General features: G+C 40.9%; 2 protein-coding genes across 4 annotated transcripts in view; one reads left to right on the top strand and one right to left on the bottom strand.

Annotated features, from left to right (window-relative positions):
* The window catches only part of FLT1 (fms related receptor tyrosine kinase 1), a 194,288-nt gene that overhangs the window by 40,777 nt on the left and 128,551 nt on the right, over positions 1-24,960 (top strand). For both annotated transcript variants that reach the window (XM_035302428.3, XM_035302430.3), the window contains exons 4-8: positions 15,495-15,619; positions 19,636-19,798; positions 19,913-20,049; positions 22,524-22,698; positions 23,646-23,763. In XM_035302428.3, coding sequence (XP_035158319.1) covers positions 15,495-15,619; positions 19,636-19,798; positions 19,913-20,049; positions 22,524-22,698; positions 23,646-23,763 — 718 coding nt within the window. The remainder of the gene's footprint in view (positions 1-15,494; positions 15,620-19,635; positions 19,799-19,912; positions 20,050-22,523; positions 22,699-23,645; positions 23,764-24,960) is intronic.
* Positions 1-24,960, bottom strand: part of LOC144582767 (uncharacterized) — a 178,972-nt gene that overhangs the window by 54,277 nt on the left and 99,735 nt on the right. The gene's annotated exons all lie outside the window — the stretch shown is intronic.

Here is a 24,960-nt window from a genome sequence, read left to right as displayed (position 1 = left end):
GGAGAATTGCCTGAACCCAGGACGTGGAGGTTATGGTGAGCCTAGATCGCGCCATTGCACTCCAGCCTGGGTAACAAGAGCAAAACTCCGTCTCAAAAAAAAAGAAAAGTAGTTGTGAGAGGGAACATCTTTGCCTTGATCCTGATCTTAGTGGGAAAGTATTATCATAGTCATCTCCATTTATTTCTCAGAGAGGTTAAGTAACTTTTTCAAGGTTATATAACTAGCGCAGGGAAGAGATGGAAACAAAGCTCTTGCCTGTAACCACCTCCCATAGTCAAGAGTGCATATAATGCAAAACAGGACAGTATTTGGTGTGTAGTATGCACTATGTAAGTGTTAATTATTCTTAATACTACTATTCATTCATTATTACCATTTTTTGAGCTTGATTTTCTCAACTGTAAAGTGAGAAGAGTATTACTTCCTGGGACTATCAGGAGACTAAATGAGATAATATAGACTGCCTAATACTTAGGAGGCAGCAGTGATCAGTAATAATCCCTATGTGTGAAAAACACTGTGCCGGACAGAGTAGGAAGTACAAAGATGATACCCACAACTTTTAAGGGGCCTGCAGGTTGATAGGTCAAAGAAAATGGGTTTCAATTAACCATAATGCAGAGCAGGATGGGAAAAGAGCAGTAAGAGGGTTATAGACTGAGGATGCTCTGCCGGGACATTCTACACTTCCCCATTCCCCCCACCCAGCTCTGTGTAACAGCGCACTCTTCCTCATCTTTCAGGTCTCAAGTTAAATATCACCCCTCTGGGAAGCACCCTGGGCCCCCCCAAACTCGGGATGGTGCTCCTACTGACCTTTCATACAGGACTCACTTCTCACAAGCTCTAGACAGGACTGAGTCCATCCTGCTTATCATAATAACCCCAGGACCAGCACAGGGTCTAGTACACAGAAGGTGCTCAGTAAATCTTTGATAAATGAAAGAAACATGGATTTTAAGTATATTAGTCTTATCTGACTCCCTTGACTTTAAAAAGGAAATTGAGGGCACACTGAGAAAATGAGATAAATCTGGGGACTAAAATCACAAGTCTTGTGACTAAATCATGATCCCCAAATTTTCTGACACAGTAGAGCAGTGAACAGGGATTAGCACAATGAGATTTAGTAGGAATACATATAAAGGCCTGTATTTGGCTTGCAAAACCCACTAACTACCCTAGTACTGGATTGGGGAAGCCATGGCTGAGACAGCATACATGCAAAAGACTTCAGACTTTTAGCTGACTTCATATTTACCAAAAGAATGTATCCAATCTTGGGATATATTAAGAAATATGTAGCACCTAGCCAGGTGCAGTGGCTCACGCCTATAATCCCAACACTTTGGGAGGCCAAGACAGTTGATCACTTGACATCAGGAGTTTGAGACCAGCCTGACCAACCTAGTGAAACCCCATCTCTACTAAATACACAATTAACTGGGTGTGGTGGCACATGCCTATAATCCTAACTACTTGGGAGGCTGAGGCAGGAGAATCACTTGAACCCAGAAGGCGGAGGTTGCAGTAAGCTGAGATGGCACCATTGCACTCGAGCCTTGACAACAAGAGTGAAACTCCTCCTCAAAAAAAAAAAAGAAAGAAAATTATTGCACCCAGAATAAACGTGGTGCCAGACTTACTGTTTAGTTTACACCTCAAGAGGGACATTAAAAACAGGAATTTCAAGCAAATTATTAATCCCTCTACCCTTTATTGTCACCATCTTTAAAATGGATGCCTCCTCATAGGGTTGTGAGCATTAAGTAATTTGATGATTTTGTTATTTTCATTGACAAGGAACCATTGGAAGTACTGAAATACTTATTTTAAAAATGTAAAGAACTGGGTGGAAAAATAGGAAACATGAGGGTGACAGTCTCCTTCAATGTTCTCTTATGTGAAAGAGATTAAGCTTCACTTTTATAATCCTAGATGGCAGAAAACTAAGAATTTCAGCTTCACTTAAGGAAACACTTTCTGACATGCAAAGCTATCGCAAACTAGAAGAAATCGTCCTGGGAGTGGTGAGTCCCCATGCATCTAGAAGGCAGGCACTCACTTGGTGAGACCAGATCAGATGAGGCCTCAGGACCTTTCCACTGCTGGGATTCATTAAGCACCTGGTGTAGGTCACTAACATTCATTGATGTCCAGCTCAGGCTTGTTATTAATACATACATCATCTCATTTCATCATTGCAACAGCCTCATGAGAGCAATTCCATTATCAGTCTCCTTTACAGAAAAGTTGAAGAAATTCAATACCATGTTTAAGGTTGCATACTTTATAAATTATCCAGTCAAAGCTTTGGGCTCAAGTCTGGTCGACTCCAAAGCCCCTGGTCTTTCTAACGTGTCCTTGCCTGGGTTGCCACCCCAACTCCCCTGGGTCTTTGTGTGCCTTATAAAATGGGAGAGAAGGGACAGGAGTGCATGCAGGGTTGTAAACTGGAAGTATGCAGGCTGGATTCAGCTGGCACACATGTGTTGATTGGCAGACACAGCACTTTTGGCTGCCAATGCTTAATAGCTAGAAGAGTTCACGTAAAAATTTCATTTCCTACTTATCTTTAAAACCTGGAAACACTAGCCACACTGGCCCATATTACTTGGCAACAATGGACTACAGCAAGCAGTGACTGCCTGCTTCAGACATGGGCTCACGTTCCCAGCCGCCACCACGCCTCCTGTCCCACCTCCACTCGTGTGCCTGGACCCCGGGGGGATATCAGTGTGCTACACCCAGTGTGAACATTTCAAGTGAACGCATAACTAATCATGAGTTTAGGAACAGGAAAGTGCCTGTCCCACATTCCAGATGAGGAAGCTGAGCCCTAGAAAGTTGCGTGGTGGCACAGGTCATCATGCTGCACTTCAACAGAGCCTGCCTTCTGCCTCCCCTCACTGACCACCCCTCCCCCTTTCCCCCCACCTCCTGCGCGCCGCCACTCGCGCGCACACACAGCTATGCTGGTGGAACGCATCGGGGCTGCACTCTAGGAAAAGCCAGTGTCCCTACTGCAGAGGAGTCTGACCAGGCATCCTCTGCACCTGAGAGGGAATTTCCTCCCCAGTCTCCAGAAAACATAACTGTTGGTTTTTTTGTTTTTTTTGTTTTTGAGACGGAGTCTCTCTGTCACCCACACTGGAGTGCAGTGGTACAATCTCGACTCACTGCAACCTCCGCCTCCTAGGTTCAAACGATTCTCCCACCTCAGCCTCCTGAGTAGCTGGGACTACAGGCACCTCCCGCCACGCCTGGCTAATTTTTTAAATTTTAGTAGAGACAGGGTTTCACCATGTTGCCCAGGCTGGTCTTGAACTGCTGGGCTCAGGCAATCCGCCCACCTCAGCTTCTCAAAGTGCTAGCCACCATGTGAGCCACCGAGCCCGGCTGACTGTTGGTTCTGAGGAGGTTCTCGCCATCTCCCAAAAAGTCCCCAGCACCTTACCACAGAGAGAGCTAAGCAGAGAGTCTGATGACTCAAGCTTGATTCACATGGTGAGATCAGTCCCTTGCTTCCCGTTTCTAGTCCCGTCAGAAGACTCCATGTTATCCGTCTCTGGGCCCTCGTTTCTCCCACTACGAGTGTGGATATTTGAAGCTGTAATTGTCCCGCTTGAGTCATTCAGGAGTGTCAGGGCCAGATAGGATCTGGAAGCCTGAATTCAGTTTTGGCTCAGCCACTAATCGTATTCCTGTGCTTGTGGCAAGGTCTCTCCTCTCTGGGCATCAGTTTCCTCATCTGTAACATGATCGGCTTTATTAGGGTATCTGAAAAATCCTTTTTAAAGTTTTATAATGTTATGATTCAGAGGCAGAGCTGGGAATAAATAATAGAACTTGGGACATGGCCAAAAATCTTAGAGGAGTAGAAAAAAGATTAATAGTAATCCATTAGAGTTCTTTGCTTTTGCTTTTTCTTTCTTTTTCATTTCCCTCCCTCCCTCCCTCTCTCCTTCCTTCTTTTTACCCTATCTCCCTCCTTTCTTCCCTCCTTCCCTTCTCCCTTTCTCTTTTCTTTTTTGCTTTTCTTCTGAGATGCCTCAACTGATCAAGATGAGAATCTCTGACTGAGGTCAGTCGTCTGGTGAATAGAACCTAGAAACTGCCAGCCAGCTTCGTGTCAATACCCAGAGAGCACAGAAAGCTGAGACCGTCTTGGTCTTATGGTCCATCAAGCTTAGATCTAGCCAGCATTCCATTCTCACTGAGATCTTCAACTCACTTATCTAGATCTTAGCTATAATTTTTAAAATGATCTCCCTACTTCCCTTCAAGGCAGGTATTAGTACTTTTGCCTCTAATCAACATGAGCACTCTTGTGTGTGAGATGTGTGTGCTGTCTGCTCAGCTAGACCCTGAGAACTTGAGTCCAGGGACTGTCCGTGTGCACAGTGCTGGATATTTGATACATCCTGATTTCGCCTTTCTTGCTTGCTTCATCTTATATCTTCTCATAAACATCTGTTGACAGTGTGCCGGGTGTCCGCCTCTGCTGGACATTGGATCGAGGGGATCATTTATCCTGATCCCCTGCTGCTAGACACCCACATTCCAAAGAGCATTCTAGGGGCCTTAGATGAAGCCAGAGGAAGAGAAAGGGAGCCGCATCCCTTTTCTCTCCTTTCTAGCTCTTCTCTTTTTCTCTGCTCTTGGTAGTCAATCTACTGTTTTAAGTGGGGCAACGCAAAAAAACAACAACAAAAAACAATGTCTTTCTACTGAGGAAAGGCGGGTAGTAGGCAAAGGGCTCTTTTTTAGAAAAAGGCATTTCTTTTTACCACACAAAATAATACATTTTTCAATGTTTCATTTTAGAATGGCATCCTGAGTCTGAAACACAATGACTTAGAAAAGTTTACCCTGCTCAAATAGAAATATTTGTGTAACATGTAAGTATCTGTCTAGATGGCAGAAACGAGCAACTGATTTCCTGATATTCCTAGGCAAGTCTTGGTGAGATCTTTTCATCACTTTTGAATTTGTATATAAATCCACCAACAGTGGTGACAGTTGCTATATTTTTAGCTAATAAATTATAGTTGAGGTTTTTATGATGCTCATTTGGATAATGAGGATAGCTTACTAGGAGATATTAAATTGCACATTCCATGTGGACTATAATACTCACACCAGGCAAGTATTCCCATCCACGTGAAGGCAGAGATGTTTCATTATGCTACCTGCTGAACTGAGGCTGCCAAGAAAGAAGTGAAGGGCATTTTTTCTTTTCTTAGATACAAAGTCTTGCTCTGTTGCCCAGGCTGGAGTGCAGTAACACTGCAACCTTGAACTCCTGGGCTTCAGTTGATCCTCCCATCTTAGCCTCCCGAGTAGCTGGTACTATAGGTACGAACCACCATGCCCAGCTAATTTTTAAAATTTTTTGTAGAGATGGGGTTTCACTCACTGTGTTGCCCAGGCTGGTCTCAAACTTTTAGCCTCAGGCAATCCTTCTGCCTTGGCCTCCCAAAGTGCTGGGATTGCAAGTGTGAGCCACCACGCCCAACCTTGAAAGACATATTTAAAAATCATCATGATTCTATCACAGGGGAAAATTTTGTTTTTTGTGAATGGCCCAAACTGGATGCGGGAGGGGAGTGGGAGAGAAATGCTGCAAAGACTCTTAAGGTGAGGAGTTTACCCTGGGTGATCTGGAGGAAGCATTGCAACTCAGCCAGCTCGGGAAACAGTGGATCATCACTTCTAAGGAAGAGACTAAACGTCTCTTTTCATTCAGTCTAAGTTTTATTGAGATGTAATTTACATATCACACCCATTTATAGTTTCAGCATACTGACAGATATATGCAACCATCATCATCACAGTCAATTTTAGAACACTTCATTGCCTCAAAATAAACTCCATAGGCTTTAGCTATCACTCCTTATCCCCCACATCTCCCCAGCCCTAAGCAACCACTAACCTACTTTCTGTAGCTATAGATTTGTCTCTTATGGATATTTCATATAAATAGAATACATAATTTGTGGTCTTTTGTGACTTGTTTCTTTCACTCAGCATAATATTTTTGAGTTTCATGTTGTACATGTATCAGCACTTGATTTCTTTCTATTGCTGAATAATATTCTATTGTATGGACATGTCACATTTTAGCTATCCATTAATCAACTGATGGACATTTGAGTTGTTTCCACCTTTTGCCTATTATGAATAGTGCTACGATAAACATTTGTGTACAAGCTTTTTTGTGGACGTAAGTTTTCATTCTCTTGGGTAGATACCTAGGGGTGGAATTGTGGATAATATGGTAACTCTATGTTTAATCATTTGAGGAACTGCTAGGCTGCTTTCCAAAGTGGCTGCACCACTTTACATTCCCACTAGCAGTGGATGAGAGTTCCAGGTGCTTCACATCTTTGCCAACACTTGTAATTGTGTCTTTTGTATTATGGCCATTTTAGTGGGTATGAGGTGAATCTCATTGTGGTTTTGATTGGTATTTCCAGGATGGCTTATGATGTTAAGTATCTTTTCATTTGCTTATTCACTGCTTGTTTATCTTCTTTGGGGAAATGTCAATTCAGATCCTTTTCCCATTTTTAATTGGCTTGTCTTTATTATTGAGTTGTAGGAGTTCTTCAACTTTTTATTATTTCATATAATTGTATAGTATATATTTAATATGTAGTTTATATGTAGTTTTCAAAGTATAAGTTGTATACTTCTTTTGTTAAATATATTCCTAAACTCTTTATTCTTTTTGATGCTGTTATAAGTGGAATTGTTTTCTTAATTTTGTGTTCAGATTGTTCATTGCAAGTGTATAGGAATATAATTCATTTTTGTACATTGATCTTATATCCTGCAATCCTGCTGAATTCATTTATTAATTCTAATAGCTTTTTTAAGTGGATTCCTTAGCATTTTGTAACATCATGTCATCTGAAAATAGAGACTATTTTCCAGAATGCCTGCACCATTTTGATCTTCCCAATCTGGATTTATTTTTCTTGCCCAATTCCTCTGGCTAGAACCTCTAGTACACTGTTGAATAGAAGCAGGGAGGGTGGACAACCCTGTTTTATTCCTGATCTAGGGGAAAACATCCAGTGTTTCACCATTAAGCATGATGTTAGATATAGGGTTTTTTGTACATGCCATTTATTAGGTTGAGGAAATTCAGTGCAGTTCCTACTTTCCTGAGTGTTTTCATCATGAAAGGAGCTTGAATTTTTGTCAGATCCTTCTTCTGCCATGTTAACATTTTCATGTGGGTTTTGGCTTTTATTCTATTGATATGATATAGTAATTACATTGATATTTGGATGTTACACCAATCTTGCATTCTGAAAACAATCCACTTGGGCATTGTATACAATTCTTTTTATATATTTCTGAATTCAGTTTGCTAGTGTTTTATTGAGTTTTTTGCAGCTATATTTTTAAAAGATATTGGTTTGTAGTTTTCTTGTGATGTCTTTGGTTTTGATGTCAGGGTAAAACTAGCCTCATAGAATCAGTTGGAAAGTTTCTCCTTCTCTTCTATTTGTTGGAAAAGTTTGTGAAACATTGGTATTAGTTCTTTTTGTTTGGTAGAATTGACTTGCCATCTGGGCCTTGGCTTTCCCTTGTGAGCAGTTCGTTATTGTTGTTGTTACTAATTCAGTCTCTTGTTATAAGTCTATTTGGGTTGTCTAATTATTGTTGAGTTTTTTTCAGTAGTTTGTGTCTTTCTAGGCATTTGTCCATTTCATCTGTGATCTAATTTATTGGCATATATTTATAATATGCCTTTGTAATGCTTTTTAATTTATAATTTTAATAGTAATGTCTACTGTTTCATTTCTTTTTACTCTTGCTCCGTCGCCCAGGCTGGAGTGCAGTGGCATGATCTTGGCTCATTGCAAACTCCGCCTCCTGGGTTCAAGCGATTCTCCTGCCTCAGCCTCCAAGCTGGGATTACAGGCACCTGCCACCATGCCTGGCTAAATTTTGTATTTTTAGTAGAGATGGGATTTCACCATTTTGGCCAGGCTGGTCTTGAAATTCTGATCTCAGATGATCTGCCCACCACGGCCTCCCAAAGTGCTGGGATTACAGGCGTGAGCCACTACACCTGGCCCTTTTTTATTTCTGAATCTAGTAATTTGAGTCTTGTTTCTTTTTTTCTTGGCTTGTCTGGCTTAAGGTTTATCAGTTGTGTTCATCTTTTCAAAGAAGCAGCTTTTGGTTTAGAAAATTAGTAAAACTGGCTGGGCATGTGGCTCACACCTGTAATCCTAGCACTTTGGGAGGCCGAGGTAGGTGGATCGTAAGGTCAGGAGTTTGAGACCAGCCTGGCCAAGACTGTGAAACCTGTCTCTACTAAGAATACAAAAATTAGCTGGGCACAGTGGCGGGCACCTGTGCTCCTAGCTACTCGGAAGGCTAAGGCAGGAGAATTGCTTGAACCTGGGAGGAGGAGGTTACAGTGAGCTGAGATCACACCACTGCACTCTAGCCTGGGTGAGAGAGCAAGATTCTGTCTTAAAAAAAAACAAAAAGGAGACTGGGTACAGTGGCTCACGCCTGTAATCCCAGCACTTTGGGAGGCTGAGGTGGGCAGACCACAAGGTCAGGAGTTCGAGACCAGCCTGACCAACATGGTAAAACCCCATCTCTACTAAAAATACAAAAATTAGACCAGCATGGTGCTGTGCACCTGTAATCCTAGTTACATGGGAGGCTGAGGCAGGAGAATCGCTTGAATCTGGGAGGTGGAGGTTGAGGTGAGCCAAGAGTGTGCCATTGCATTCCAGCCTGGGTGACAGAGCAAGACTCAGTCTCAAGTGAAAAAAAGGAAATTAGTGAAACTAATTTGCTCTGTTGTTTTGCATTCTCTTTCATTGATTTCTACTATAATCTTATTATTTTCTCCTCTATGCTTCCTCTAGCTTTAGTTTTCTGTTCTTTACCTAGGTGGAAGTTTAGGTTATTGATTTGTGATATTTCTTCTTAATCAATGTAAGCATTTATAGCTATAAATTTCCCTCAAAATACTGTTTTAGCTTCACCATAAGTTTTACTGTGCTGTGTCTTCATTTACATTCATACCAAAGCATTTTCTAATTTCTTTTTTAATTTCTCCTCTGACCCACTGATTATTTAGGAATGTGTTAATTTCCATATATTTGTAAATTTTTCAGATTTCTTTCTGTTATTGATTTTTAATTTCATTCCACTGTATTCAGACAAAATAGTTTGTATTATTTCTATCCTTTTAAATTTATTGATGTTTGTTTTATGGTCTAGCATATGGTCTGTCTTGGAAAATGCTCCATGTGCACTTGAGGACAATATATACCCTGCTGTGATGGGTGAACTGTTCTGTAGATTTCTACAGATGTCTGTTGGGTACAGTTGGTTAGTAGCATTGTTCTGGTGTTCTATTGCCTTTTAAAAATCTTGTTTCCATTTGTTCTATCCACTTTTTTCTGAAATGGAGACTTGCTCTGTCACCCAGGCTGGAGTGTAGTGGTGCAATCTCAGCTCACTGCAACATCTGCCTTCTGGGTTCAAGTGATTCTCCTGCCTTAGCCTCCTGAGTAGCTGAGACTTCAGGCATGCATCAAGGTGCTGGCTAATATTTGTATTTTTAGTAGAGATGGGGTTTTGCATGTTGACCAGGATGGTCTTGAACTTGAACTCCTGACCTCAAGTGGTCCACCTGCGTCAGCCTCCCAAAGTGTTGGGATTACAGGAATGAGCTGCCGTGCCCAACACACTGTCCAGTCTTGAAAGTGGGATATTGAAATCTACATCTATTATTGTTGAAGTGTCTATTTCTCCCTTTGATTCTGTCAGGTTTTGCTTCATGTGTTTTAGTGCTCTTATTAGGTACATATATGTTTTTAATTATTATATCTTCCTCCAGGATTGACCCTTTTAATATTATCAAACACCCCTCTCTGTCTTCACTAACCATTTTCTCACTAACCATTTCTTATTTAAAAGTCGATTTTGTCTGATGTTAGTATAACCACTCCAACTTTCTTGTGATTTCTCAGAAGCTCTGTTTTGAGTTGTCAATGGCTTTGATGGGCAGTATAAGTCAGTGAAGAACCCACTTCTTTTCTTTTCTTGCTCATATTTCAAATAAAATATTTTACCAATCAGTACATTTTCCTTGAGTATTACTTTGGATCTGTATGATGTGAAAACCTTCATGTCTAGATAGAACCCTTTTCACAAGATTGGTTAATTCATTTTTTATCTTCTCCACTTCATCTCCAATAAATGAAAATCATACCCTCCTTTAAAGTGACTAGGTGTCCTCATGACCAGGAGAAAAATGCAATTAAAAGAAAGGCAACCAGGAAAAAGTTTATAGAAACCATAAATATGTACATGTGCTAGAAAACAACATGTTTACTCTTGAACTCTTCTTCAAGTCAGAAGCCCTAAATTTTGGACATTGTTTACTTGCTCTGAACCCAGCAGACAAACTCCCAGGTAATGCCAGTTGGAAATGGAATCAATTGAGGATAACATGCAGGGGCCACTATGTCTATGTGCTTCAGTGTGCCAGCATGATCACAGATTTCAAAAGGAAAAAACACATTTAAAAAATAGACATCATTCCATTCTGAGCAAGGGTCTTTGTTTGATCTTTCTCTATGTCTGAGCCCACTTCTTGTCCTGAAGGATAGGTGACAGCCCAGATACTCCCAGTGGGTGAGAAAACCTCATATTCTGTGCCAGTTTCCGGTCACCTCTGAGCTCTAAGAGTTCAGAGAGGTGAGGGCAGTGTGACCTCCACCTAGCTGAGTGTTGGCATGAGTCCCTGGTGACTGTGTTGGAGTTGCCAGTACATCAGTAGTCTTTGGAGCAGCTCTTCCTCACTCTTTCAACAACCAGCCAATTTGGTCTCAGGAAGTCACTCTGCAGTGCTGGCTGGGATTGGAAGTCATTTTTAATTTTGTGACAAAGACAAATGTGTCCTACGGGAGTAGTAAGTGGTTTTACTGGTGATATTAATGGAACCATGACCCCTTCTGTATCTACGGTTCTACAAAACAAAATGTTTGTATTATTATATGTCAGGCAAATTCATTCTTAGCCCTTCCTTGAAGTAAATTGCAGAGGAAATATACTATTAATAAGCCCAGAGAGTATTGTTCGTGCGCGCGCGCGCACGTGTGTGTGTATCTACAGTCACATGCTCATTTACAAACACAGTGGATTTATAACTGTTGACTGTCACACAAATGATGTGTTTTGCATTGTCTTTGAATGGACACAAATCACTGTAGTTCTGATATCTTTGGATAGAATTTCAGTGGGCCCATTGCTGAAATTGGTGTTGGCTTTTAAAGGCTAATAGCAGTAGTAAAATTTAAGTATTTGGGGGATCCACAGTACCAAAGGGAAAGGAGAAATTCAAGGACATACTGAATTCACCTTTTCTAGTTTTATTTGGAATTGGTATTAATTAGTCTATAAGCGACTACACTGATTTTATTATCTCCTGTAGGAACATTTTGTGCCAGTGTCCTTTGTTGAAAATGGTCGCTTAAGGAGACAGTAAATTAAATATGAAGATTTACACCTGAGTTAAATGAATTAAACCATTTCTTAGTGTTTATCTTGGGATGCACAAAAGAAAAAAATGTAGACTCACAAGAGGAAGGAAAGGAATGATCAAATCCCAATAGTCCATGGCTGAATATCTAGCTCAGCAACTTTATTTAAAGGAGAATTTAATGCTGATAGGAAATCCTTGTCTCTATCTGATTAACTTTTTCTCTCTGCATATGTTACTGCACCCATTCAGATTTCCTGATAAACATGTAAGTTTATTAACTGTGACGGTTAATGTCTCATTCTATTATAGAGGATGGAACTCAGGTAAAATGCAAAATTTGTAGTTTTCCTTAACCAAAAATGTATGGAGCTTTATCATTTGAGTTTTAACTTTAATAATTTAAAATATTACTATAAAACAATGCATGATGATTCTAGAAAGACTGACAAATATAGCAGAAGGTAAATAAGAAAACGACCATAATCCATAAAGTCAACACCCAAAGATAATCATTGTTAACTTTTTTGGGGGCAGAAAAGGGATCTTGCAATGTTGCTCAGGCTGGTCTCAAACTCTTGGCCTCGAGTGGTCCTCCTGCCTCAGCCTCCCAAAGTGCTAAGACTACAGGTGGGAACCATTGCACCTGGCTGTTAAAACTTTAGTATATTTGTTTCCAATCCTTTTTTCTATGCCACTATATCAATATATATTTATATTTTTAATAGTTAAGATAATCAGTATAATTTGTGATTTTCATATCTACCTACTGGTACCATCAGCAAATCTGTATGGGTCTGTCACAACTCGATCCTTGCCTACTTGGAGGAAAGAATTCAGCCAAGAGCAGAAGTAGGTGTAAGAGAGAGGGAAAGACCAAGGCAAGTTTCACAGCAGGAGTGAGAGTTTATTAAAAAGTTTTAGAGCAGGAATGAGAGGAAGCAAACTACACTTGGCAGAGGGCCAAGCAGGCAACTTCAGAGATTCAACAGTTTGCGTTGGTTCTCCCCTGATTTTTCCTTTGGGACGGGCTGTCCACATGCCCAGTGGCCTGCCAGCACTTGGGAGAGGCTGCATGCACAGTGTGTTTACTGAAGTTGTGTTTACGCTCACTTGAGGTGTTTTCCCCTTTACCAATTGAGCATTCCCAGAGGAAGGTCATATACCGGTTAAACTCTGCCATTTTGCCTCTGAGTGTGCATGCTTGCCCAGCTTCTCAGATCTTATCAGGAAGCTGCTGATCACCAGCTTCCGGTGTTTTCTATGTGTTGGGAGACTGTCTCTGGTACCAGCTATGACCAATTATTATTTTAGAAAGACAGTTTAATAACCACCTGACTATCACCTGATGGTCACCTGACATTCTTGGGAGGATGGGCCGTCTCCTGCCCCACTCATGTCTGCCTAACTGCCAACTCTTAACACTAACCCTCTTTGTCCATAAGTTCAAATGACTCATAATAATAATAAAAAGAGAACAGCTGTTTGCCAGGCACCATTCTAAGTGCTTTACATATGTTAATTCATCTTTACCATAGCCCTTTGACATAGACTTGACAGATGAAGCACAGAGTGTCTAATGATTTCCCCAAGGTCTCACAGTTACACAGGACCACAGCCAGGATTAAACCCAGGATTTGAGGTGTACTCTGAACCACCATGATCTGGTGCTTCCCTCTGCCCCAAAGCCTGCCCCAAAGCCTGCTCTCACACCCCATCCCTTGGTGATCACCTCCTTTTCAGAATTTCTCCAATGCTATACAGTACCACGAGGCACTTACTTTCCCAATGAACATGTGGAAATCAGCCTTCATCTCTGAAAAACTATTGTCACCTGCTGGCAGCCCTTTCTATGGGGGCCTTCGAGAGAAGGGAGCCAGAGGTTCAACCTTCAGGGTGCTGCAGGGGAAGGAGATCTGGATTGGAGGCAGAAGTAACTGGCCTCCAGGCCTAGCTACATCCATCTAGACAACTCACTTCACCTGTTTGTGCCTCTTTTCTTATCTGTAAAATGACAGGGTTGGATACCCATTCACTCATTCATTCAGTACACATGAGACAGAGACGAATACACTCTATTTCCTCTCCTCTGGGAATTCATCATCCAAGGAGTACCCATAGGAAAAAAACTGCCGGTTCTGTGGACCGTGTTGTAACAGAATCAATGGGAGCACTGGGAGAGTACCTAAGGTGGGCTAGAGTGGAAAAGGGTGCAGGAAGGAAGGGGGCTGGCAAGGCTTCCCAGAGGATGAGAGGGAATTATTAACATATAGGTGCCAAGGGCCACACAAGATGGACTGTGGTGAAAGCGTCTCTCTAGGGCTCACATCTGTGCCTCCATGCCACACTGCTGTGCACAAAACTATCCCATCTTCAGCAGGCTGCAGCAATGACCCACGTTTTTTTCTTTTTTGGCTTAAAGCTACAGAAATGTGTTATCTCACAATCCTGGAAACTGAAATCAAATCATCAGGGCCATACCCCTTCTGAAACCCGCAGAAGAACCCTTCCTCGCCTCCCCTACATGCTGGTGGTTGCCCGCAATCCTTGGCACTCTTTAGCTTGGTGCTATATCACACCTGTCTCAGCCTCTGTCTGCGCATAGTGCAAGTCTGCATACCCTGTCTGTCTTCAGGTGGCTGCCTTCTTGCAAGGATGCTAATCATATTGTATCAGGAGCCCTCCCTTTCTTAGCTTAAGTGATTACATTTGCAACAACCCTGTTTTCAAATGAGGTTACATTCAGCAGTATGGGGGCTTAGGACCTCAGCATATCATTTTGGAGGGATACAGTTCTACCATAATGATCACTGTAGCCACCATCTAGTCTAGGCAACCATAGCTTGCTTACTGCTTTTATTTCTGTCCAATTCATTCTCCATTCAGCATCCCGAATGAGCTTCATAACCCACAGACCTGAGACAGGACCAGCAAGCAGGTGGAAGCCTGGTTGGTTCTTTCAGAGCCAGATGGAGAGAGTTAACACAGGACTTCTTTCGAACATTTAGTATATAAGGCTGGAGCCATGGGGAGATGATCAGAACACAATGACTCCTGAAGTGATTGTTGCCTGAAGATGTCAATAGATTCCCGAGGGCAAGGGCAGGGTAGGCTGAGAATGTTTCTAAAAGGATTTGGGGCTCATTCTGGTTCCCTGAGGAGTTACAGGGAAGCTGAACAGGTGTTTGAGTCCTCTTTGCCTCTCAGACTGGCCAAATGCCATACTTGTTAAGGAAGTACTGGTGCTTAAAGTCTTTTCCAGACTTCTCTGCAGGCACTTGCACATACTTTGCTATTAGCAGATAAGTAGAGCATACTAAAGAAACAGGCCTAATATACATATGAAATAAAGGCAGCATTCAACACAGCTTTTCCTGCCTGTTCCCCTCCCCCTAAGCAGCTCAGACCTTCATTCATTATCATTGGCCTCTAAGGAAAGGTCTAGAAAAATCTTTAAGTCGTGCTTCTGTCATTCAAATGATAATCCTCTCCCCAACTTGCTAGACTTCTGCATCACCTGGAATTCTCCAAAGAGAGTTGACTTTTGCCACTGCATCAATGCCCTTTGAGCACTTACAAAGGCTCTGGAGGGCGCTTCCTGAGGCACTTAGCATAGCTGTGGTGAGAAATGTATGCAGAATTTTCTCCTTTCTCTCTTACTGCATTTTTAGGCTTTTTCCCACGGTGGTCCCCCCATATCACAATCGCATATTAGGGTATCAGGGCAGTCTGATCAGAGGTCAACAACAGAATAAGAAATTAGGCTTTATTAGGGAAGCTTTCTTTTTCTGCGTAGAAACAGAGTGGGCCAAATGCAGAGACAAAGATAGGAACGTATGGCTGACATTAAGGGAGAATGATGTGAGTGTGCCAGTGCCTGCATTACCTCACCAGCTACAGTGACGAGATGCTTGCAGGTCAATCGTTTATATATTGTTTTCATTTTGTTCTCATGCAGATACAGGTAGACCTTTCGTAGAGATGTACAGTGAAATCCCCGAAATTATACACATGACTGAAGGAAGGGAGCTCATCATTCCCTGCCGGGTTACGTCACCTAACATCGCTGTGACTTTAAAAAAGGTAAACTTGAGCATTGCGACTCTCAGAATACTTTTACTGCAAATGAGCATAATGAAGTTTTACTTGTTTTCTCTTTCTGGAACAATTTCCTTACAGACATCTGGGCTTCTCAGGGGACTTTTCCTATAACATCCTTTTACTATAAGGATGAGTGCTAGAAGTTATGCCAATGCATGTGGTTAAATAGAATAAAATGATAGTGTCTTAACCATAAATCTATGTGAGTAATGAAAGAACTGAAATCGTGAAAAATTTTATGGTATTGCCACAAACCCAATTATGTGCAAATGTGAGAAAAATCGGTTTTGCTGCTAACACAAGTTAATAACTTTGCAGAGAGTGGATCATCTAGATTACTGCAGAGAAGATGGAATGTCAGCAAGGTGCACAATTATCTAGCCATTGACATGATCTGGCTTCATGCATTAGGAGCCACTACCTTCGGTTTGAACTGGCAAGTTCCTTGGTGAAAAAAGGCCTGTCTCCTGCTGAGCGCCTAAACATCTCTTAGGGGGAAAAAAAGGGGAGCAAAGAAAGCCATACATGAGACTTTTCTTCATATGATACTGTCAGTTGTACATATGGAAAGGAAAAGTTTAGCGTAGAAGCTAATAAAAACAGAAACGAAACATGTGACATTCTAGCTCATTAATCAGCAGTAAGAGTTAGGAGTATTCCAAGACCCAGAATTGGATAACAACTGCTCAAATGGAAAACGCTGCTAAGTTCTGAGAACTTGGAACTTAAGACAAAAGTCAAGGCCGCCCCAGGGCAGCACCTCACACAGTGCATCACACAGCAGGTACTCAGGAAGGGTCTGGTGCTGGTAGTGGTGGCAGTCAGGCTGGAAAAGTTTAGAGAATGATTTTCAGTATCACCCATCGACCCAGAGTCCTGTGATGTGGTAGAGGAGTCTCCTTGTCCCCTTCCCTTGAGTTCACTGTCCTGGGTTGTTACTCATGTAAGCCCTCAATATAGTCCCAGAGACATATTTTGGCCTCCATTACATTTGTGTGTCATTGCCAGGAATTAGAAAGTCATTATCCGGCAGAGCCGGAAACACAGACGAGGAGTCAAACTCCTCAGCTGGTCAAGATAAAAACACTCTGGTTCCCAAAGTGTCAGGAACTTCCCCAGGTCATACTGAGCATTTGAGCCAATATCTTGCCTTCTCATTCAGTGTTCCTGCCATCCTTCTTGACTGGTCTAGTTTGTACAGAAGGACAAGGGTGGTTAAGAGCAGAGACTGGTGCCACACTGCCTGCACTCTGACCACACTGCCACTCGTCACTGGGCAAAATAACGAGTCATCAAACCTCTCTCCACCTCACTTTCCCCATCTGAGGAACGGAGTGATGACAGTAGTACCGCCTCACATTGCTGTCAGAAAGGTTATGTCAGGCGATATATGGAGAGCACTTAGAACAGTATGTAAGTAAAAGATAAGCCCTATTCAAGAATTAGCTTCAGCATTATCTAACAGTTTAATAACCAGTACTGTACTTGATGTATTACCAAGTCATGTCTTCAGGAGCACGGCACTCTCCCCTTAGTTATCTGAGATAATTTTTGCTATATGATTAACATGGAAAACACCATGTGGAGAGGGAAACTTACTCTTTCATTCGGGCACTAATGCAGATGGGTCTTTCAGTTGTCAGGAGCATTTGAAAATTCCCATATGAAAATCTGGGGCTGGTGGGAGTTTATTTACTCTGTTTTTATGCCCCAGATCTGCAGTGCACAATTTAAAAAGAAAGAAAAAGAAGTGTAAAATTTTAACAGGGATGTTGGTTTGGCACATATATTCTAAAAATACTCTAACCTATGACATATTTCTGCTGATGTGAAGTTAATATCTTTCCCTTTCATTCTCTTATTGACTCTTTCCTTCTGATTTTCTGTCCCCTCCCTCTCCTCTTCACATGCCTGCTTTGGCGGAGCCATGGTCAGATGCAGACAGACCTTGCTGCCCAGGGCTTCCTTTCAAGGCTGAGATCCGCCTACTGATCTGCCTACAATTCTTACACATGCGGTGATGGCCACAGATGTTGGGCTACACAGTCTTTCACTGCTTTAGAGCTTGTCAGCTAAATGTAAAGTTACTTTGTCAATGGAATACTACTGACAGCTGTAATGGATAGATGAGAGTAAGAGAATCACTTTAAAGGAAATTTAGTATTTTTTAAGTTGTACTGAGGAAGTCGGTCTGTAAACCCTTCTTTTAGATTCAGCACATGCTTGTTTTCACTTATTTGTGAAGTGAATAGATTTCATAGATTTCAGTCCCCGATTTAAATTTTTCTGGGTTTTTACCTTTGTTTGCACTAAATTAGAAGAGAAGATTCCTTTCCCCATGGAATGCATTCCTAAGTTTACAGGTAGCATCTTGATTTACTAAAACATGAAATGAATCCTGTGATTGCTTTAAGTTCTTCATAAACAGGATGTAATTAATTTCAAACCCAAGGAACACTGATAACACATACAGATGTAGGCATAGTCTCCGGAAGAGAGGTGTTAGTGGCTTCTGGACTAGAAATTTCTGCCATAGTATCACAAACCCAGATCAGCTCCTTCAGCAAACAGTAGAAATAAATGATAACTGGCTAGAGAGAGGGATGTCAGATGTACTTTTTAAAAGGCAATAGAAAATGTTTCAAGCTTCTTTATAGCTGTTTGGTATTTCCTTTATAATCTGTTGGGGGAAAGTAATTTGGGTTTCCCCCCCTTTTCAACTGGGAATAAGTAATAGTGGTAGTTGGAGTCTACCACCACTGAAATCGGGCTGGCAACCTGGCCTCAAGGGAATTTGACTAGGCCACTTAATGGAGCCATGACCCTTTATAAATAAAGTTTAATCCCAAGGCAGACTGCTTATCTTGTAGTCTTTAAATGTTATGTTCTTGATGTCAGAAGAAGGCATAAGGAGAAAGTCAAATCATAGATTATTTTCTTCTGTTTGGACTTAACCATGCTTGAGAATACTTCTAAGCCTTAGAGAGCGCTTCATTCATTGCAGAGCTCCTCCTTCACCATCAGCAGCTTCAGCTTCTGGGAGTTTCCCTCCCTGAAGCAGAGCTGATGCCTTCCTTGTGATGCAGCAGGATTCTCAGGATGACAACCCCAGTGAATGCCAAGTTAATGTTATGAATCTTGGAGGACCTGGAATTATTTACACTCTTTTGAAGACAGCCACTTCTTTAATAAACCATGCAAAATGGGAGGACAAGCTATGGCTCGTTAAAAGCTCTGGATGATGAAGACAAATGAAAATAATCTGGCAGCCCCAGTAGAAAAAATGCTAATTGGGTTCTCTCTCTCTCTCTCTCTCTCTCTCTCTCTCTCTCCATTTTGTTTTCTGAGACAGAGTTTCGCTGTTGTTGCCCAGGTTGAAGTGCAATGGTGCAATCTCGGCCCGCTGCAACCTCTGCTTCCCGGGTTCAAGCGATTCTCCTGCCTCAGTGTCTGGAGTAGCTGGGATTATAGGCCTGTGCCACCATTTCCGGCCAATTTCTGTATTTTTAGTAGAGACAGGGTTTCACCATGTTGGACAGGCTGGCCTCGAACTGCTGATCGCAGGTGATCCGCCCACCTAGGCCTCCCAAAGTGCTGGAATTACAGGCGTGAGCCACCACGCCCGGTCTGTTAATTGGTTTCTCTGCTGAGGGTCTGACCAGATTATTATGAAGATTCCCAGAGGCCAAAGAGTTATGGGCTCCCACTAAAAGTCTGACACGACAACTAGGTCTATCCTGGGTAGGTGCCACTTATTGCCAAGGCTGATAGTACATTATCTAATTACCATAATTTATCATAATGCAATGATCTTTTGCTATATGCAAAGAAAACGCAAGAACCGATTATAACAAACTAGAGTTTTTAACCTAGTTTGTTATAAGCAAACTACAGAGTTTCACTATTTTCGTTTTAGATGAAAAGTCATGTTTTCACAAACTGCTAGTGAAACAGTATTGCTAATAGGACCTTGTTAACGCATGTCTCTTCCTTTTCAGTTTCCACCTGAAACTCTGATCCCTGACGGGAAACGAATAATCTGGGACAGTAGAAAGGGCTTTATCATATCAAATGCAACATACAAAGAAATAGGGCTTCTGACCTGTGAAGCAACAGTCAATGGACATTTGTATAAGACAAACTATCTCACACATCGACAAAGTAAGTGATACTTCAAAGGCATGCTTCAAAGGCATGAACGTAAGCCAAAGCGCATTGTATTTTATCTGCATAATGAAATCTTTATTAAAAATAATTTCTCTCTTATGCTTGCAGCCAATACAATCAGAGATGTCCAAATAAGCTCACCACCCCCAGTCAAATTACTCAGAGGGTATACTCTTATCCTCAACTGTACTGCTACCACTCCCTTGAACACAAGAGTTCAAATGACCTGGAGTTACCCTGATGAAGTGAGTGACCCATTTTTCTATTTCTTCTGCAGGACAGTATTTTTAGCAAGTGAGATCCCGCGGGGTTTTTGAGATGGGAAAAATCAGAAAATCCTGACTCCTGTGGCAGTGTTAGGCAATAAAGCAGCTTTGGGTTTGGTTCAAGTGCTTTCTTTGCCTGGCATTTCATGAGTGTGATATGCATAGATACTGTCTTTTGATGTCCGGGAGTTTTGTTTTGAAGAGTGTAGACGTATTTTGATTGCATGATTATAGGTGGAAAAAAAGGGATTGTTTCATTCTTGGAAACTATTCTGTAGGATTTAGAGATGAGAGGGAAATTTATCACTAAATGCCAGGCAAGGACTGCCTTTTGTAACAACAACAACAACTTTCCAGGAGGCTGTCTCTGTCAGCGCATTCATTTAAGATACTGGCAGACAGTCAGGCACCTGATTGGAGCATGTTTGGAAAAGATATTACAACCCAGCCATCCAATATTCCATTTGTTAAGTGTCAGGGGAGCAATTCTGTCCTTCAGAAAACTGAGAAGAATGAAGACTAAGTTGGGTTCCCTTATTCAAATAGAACATCCTTGCAAAGAGTAACTGTTTTAAAAATGTATAGATGGGGAAACCATGATAAACTGTTATGGAAATTTTGACAGCAGTTCTAGTCTCCATTTCTTGTGTGTCAGCATGATTTATGCGGCATATCTCAAGTACAATCATTTTTTATGTCGTTCAGATTGCCCAATTACAAAGTCAATTCATGATTAAATTATGCATCAACCCCAAGCTACTGTTGTTTTTCATTGACATTTCTTGCCATGGAAATGGAATAACTTAGGAACAAAAACATGTAACAGGTGCCCTGTAGGGACACATTGAGGACTTATCAGTCATAAACTATTTTCTAGGAGTGGTATTGTTTCATTTAAATAAAAATGATATGGCTTGTAGCAATATTTTCTGGGTTTTAATATAAATCAAATATTCCCAGTAACTGCCAAGAGGGAAGAAACTTTTATCCTGCCAGCATTGCTACTGTAAGAGTATCTACAGTACACCTATTAAATGCTAATAATCTTCTAAAACAACATTGTCCAACAGAACTTTCTGTGATGGAAATATCCTGTATCTGTGCTCTGATATGGCAGATGAGAAACTGAATTTGACTAGTGTGACTGAGGAAATGAATTTTCGATTTTGTTTGATTTTAATAGCCACACATGGCTGGTGGCTGCAGTATTGGGCAAAGCATTCTAAAACACAGGATGAGTTCTTTCCCAAGTCAGAAGCAATACCAGTGTTACTCAACTTGGCAAAGGAAGAAATAGTACCCGTATAAACAGAGCTGCAGAAAGCTCCCTCAGTCTGTCATGTCAGGGGACTTGTTCTCTGACTTTTGATAGTGGCAATTGACTTTCTCTCTGGTTATTGCTGAGAATGAAGAAGACGGTCTCAACATGTGTCTGTCCATTCCAACAAGGAAGTAAAAGGACAGGAGGATAGAAGTTTATTAAATATGGCACAGAGGAGAATCAAGCTCAAGACCCAAAGATCAGTTCTGGGCAGCTCCCAAAGTCTTTTCCATGCTCCTCCTCTCCACCCCCTACGACTTTGGGGAAGGATTGAAAGGTGGACATCACTTATTAGTTATAAAATATAATGCAAAAAAAAAAAGGAGAAGGCAATGTGATCTTGTCTTCTCAAAACAGTGAGCAGGGTTGTCATTGTGGCCAGGTCAGATTGCTGAGCCTAAGGCCGATTCTTGGTTTTCCCTGAGACAAACCTTCCAAGTCTTGGTTAAACCCATTGATGGCTCTGCATGTCCTCGGATCCATTGACCATGATTTAGCCAACATGGGCAAGCCCTGCTCAAATAGTGAAATAATGAAACTATAGGATTGTTTCACTTTAGTAAGTATAGCCAAGACTCATTATCTTTTCCTTCAGATCTAGTAGGGACAAAAAAGGAAACTTCCATGTTGATTTAGCGAGAGATGCACTGTCATTAAGCCAGACACTAAGGCTTATAATTGTCCATGTTTGTGTGTGATATCTATGCCTAGGGAGCAGGTTACTGTGTAGAGAGGTATGTGTGCCAGAGGAAGGACACTAGATTTGTATTCAAAAGACCCAAGTTCCTGGCCAACTTGGGCCAGGGTGTCACTTCCTTCAGTATTTTCATCAGTAAAAGGGCAGTCAGCCTGCCAATCTCACAAGCTTGTTGGGACAAACAATTGAGATAGTATATGTGAAAGTGCATTTGAAGAAAATTAAGTGCTAAATAAATCCTACTATGCTACATATTTGAAGCGCCTCTAGGCACAGATGTAGTTTCCAAACATCGTGCCCTAGGTGGATTTGACATGATTCTTAGCATAAACAGAAGCTGTTGTCAAAATAGTGATCTAAGAAACGTTTATATGCTATGTAACTATAAACATGAACACTCACTCTTTCTACATTTGTTATACATTTTCTTTCTAGAAAAATAAGAGAGCTTCTGTAAGGCAACGAATTGACCGAAGCAATTCCCATGGCAACGTATTCTACAGCATTCTTACTATTGACAAAGTGCAGAACAAAGACAAAGGACTTTATATTTGTCGTGTAAGGAGTGGACCATCATTCAAATCTGTTAACACCTCAGTGCATATATACGGTAAGCATAGTTCAGCATTGCTGACTCATGCTATGCTTTCTAATCATTGTAGATTTCCGTGTTCTCTAATCAAGTCTATTTTCTGTTGGCCAAGAGTTACATTACCATGAATGAATACGACTATGCCATGGTTCCCTCCTCCCCCTGTTAAAAAGCAAACATGTTAAGTATGTTTTGAGTTGATCAGAGTCCTTCCTTTAGATGTTTATTATGGCTAGTAATTCGGTTAGAACCTAATATATTTATGAAATTCTTAGTGTTCTATATAGACAAAATAGAAAAAGATGATGAGTTTTAACTTTATTACCTAAGAAAAACTTCTCAGGTACTACCATAAATTAGAGAAACAAAGATATGGTATACTAAATCATTCAGAATTAATGCCGTTTTATCCCTGCTTTTACCCTCATGGAATCCTAATGTTGTTACTTAATTTCAGCAAATTCTATAAAGAAAATGCTTAATGACCTTATTTCCGTGGCTGAAAAGGAAACAGTGAAGAGGGCAGAAACTGGGAACAATTCTATCAGTAGCCTTTTATTTCCTTTTGTCTTTCCTCAGTTGATTTTTGGTATCAAATTAGTTGTTTTAGGGTGCCCAGAGCAATTTTTTCTCTCCTGGATCATAGCGGCCAGGTAGATGGTTGGAAATATCTTCCCACTTCCTTGTTACTGTGAAACAGATATTTAAGGTGTTTCACTCTCTGTTGCTCTGCCACTGTTTTATGTTGCTAGGACTTGATACCATTTGATTTGAAAGGAATTCACCAATGAGAGTGCTTTTAAAGTATCCTATTCATTGATCAACATTTGGGCTCATTGATAGGCTCCATCATAATTCAGCTCTGTTTATTTACTCATTGATTCCACCTTCCCTTAATGAGACCCTAAGGTTTTGTTTACGGAAATATATTCTTTTCTAATGTATTTTCACTTCTCCTTTCAAAGATAAAGCATTCATCACTGTGAAACATCGAAAACAGCAGGTGCTTGAAACTGTAGCTGGCAAGCGGTCTTACCGGCTCTCTATGAAAGTGAAGGCATTTCCCTCGCCAGAAGTTGTTTGGTAGGACCATACTTATTTCCATAATAGTCTAAGACATGCTTTGTAAGTGGGAAGCTGTAAGAGCCTAATGACTTGAATTCCTGACAAAATACCAAGAGACGTTCCTTAGACAGCCCTAGAGAGCTCAGAACTCTGTAGATTCTTGGGTGGTGGAAGGGAGAAGAGCTGGGGGAAAGGAAATAATAGCAAGATAAGCAAGAGATGAGATTTGTCTGAGCAGTGTGGTCAGTCTCTTAACTGTCGCTAACTTTCTGCATCTCTAAACCTTCCTATGATGTCAACATTCCTTGAATGGGATGTGTCGCGCAATGACTAGGAAGCATTTTGAATATGTAACATGCTCTATTAACCCTGAAGAAGTGGGCTCTTGTAATGAGAATGCTGAAAATAATTCTTTTATATACAGCTGGGTTGAAAGTTCCAGTCTTGTTTTAAAATTAAACAAACATTAATAGAGACAAGACTTACTCATTTGAAGAGGGGGACGCATGGGCCTACTTGAACTAATTAAGGTTTTTTTGGCTAGAAGGATACATATTCAAAACCTCCTTCTGCAGTTGCTTTTTAAAATAATAGTACAACACCTGATGTAAAACAATGTAATCTGTTTATGATCTGCAATCATTTTATAAAAGTTCTGTTAAATGCCAATATCTTTGGCTCAAGGCATTACATTTTATACAAAGGATATAGTACAAAACTGATTAGCAAAACAATCCTGCGGTGCCATTTTAGAATCTACCTAACCAGCGGTGATTTGGCTTTCAATGTCATATGAGAGTAGTGTTTGTTTTCAGTTCCCTCAAATACTTAATAGGGAATTAAGGAGAAAATTTAAACTTTGTGCTGTCTTCATGCCATTGCAGTAAAAAAGTGATCTTTTTTTTGCTTCATAATATCAAAAACATTTAGTAGCAAATTTTTAGGTTTAATAGTAAATTGAATAGTAGTTAATGACTCCATGAAGTACAATCACTCCTCCAGTGTCTTCGAGCATGCTCATCTGTTACTGTTGATTTCTTCAGTAACTAAGTAGCAAGGGCATTAAAAAAAAAATTCAATCCGCCATCAAAAATGCTGACTTGTTAATGAGAAATAATTTAAAGTATTACCAAGATAATATTTGTAATCACAAAATGTAGCATCCTCATTTTAATTACTTTGGAACTGAGACTCACTAGTAATGGGAATTTGTTT

The sequence above is a fragment of the Callithrix jacchus genome, chromosome 5 (genome assembly GCF_049354715.1).
Source record: "Callithrix jacchus isolate 240 chromosome 5, calJac240_pri, whole genome shotgun sequence".
Classification (NCBI taxonomy): domain Eukaryota; kingdom Metazoa; phylum Chordata; class Mammalia; order Primates; family Cebidae; genus Callithrix; species Callithrix jacchus.
The sequence above is the reverse complement of the archived record's forward strand: the minus strand, read 5'-3'. Positions and strand labels throughout refer to the sequence as shown.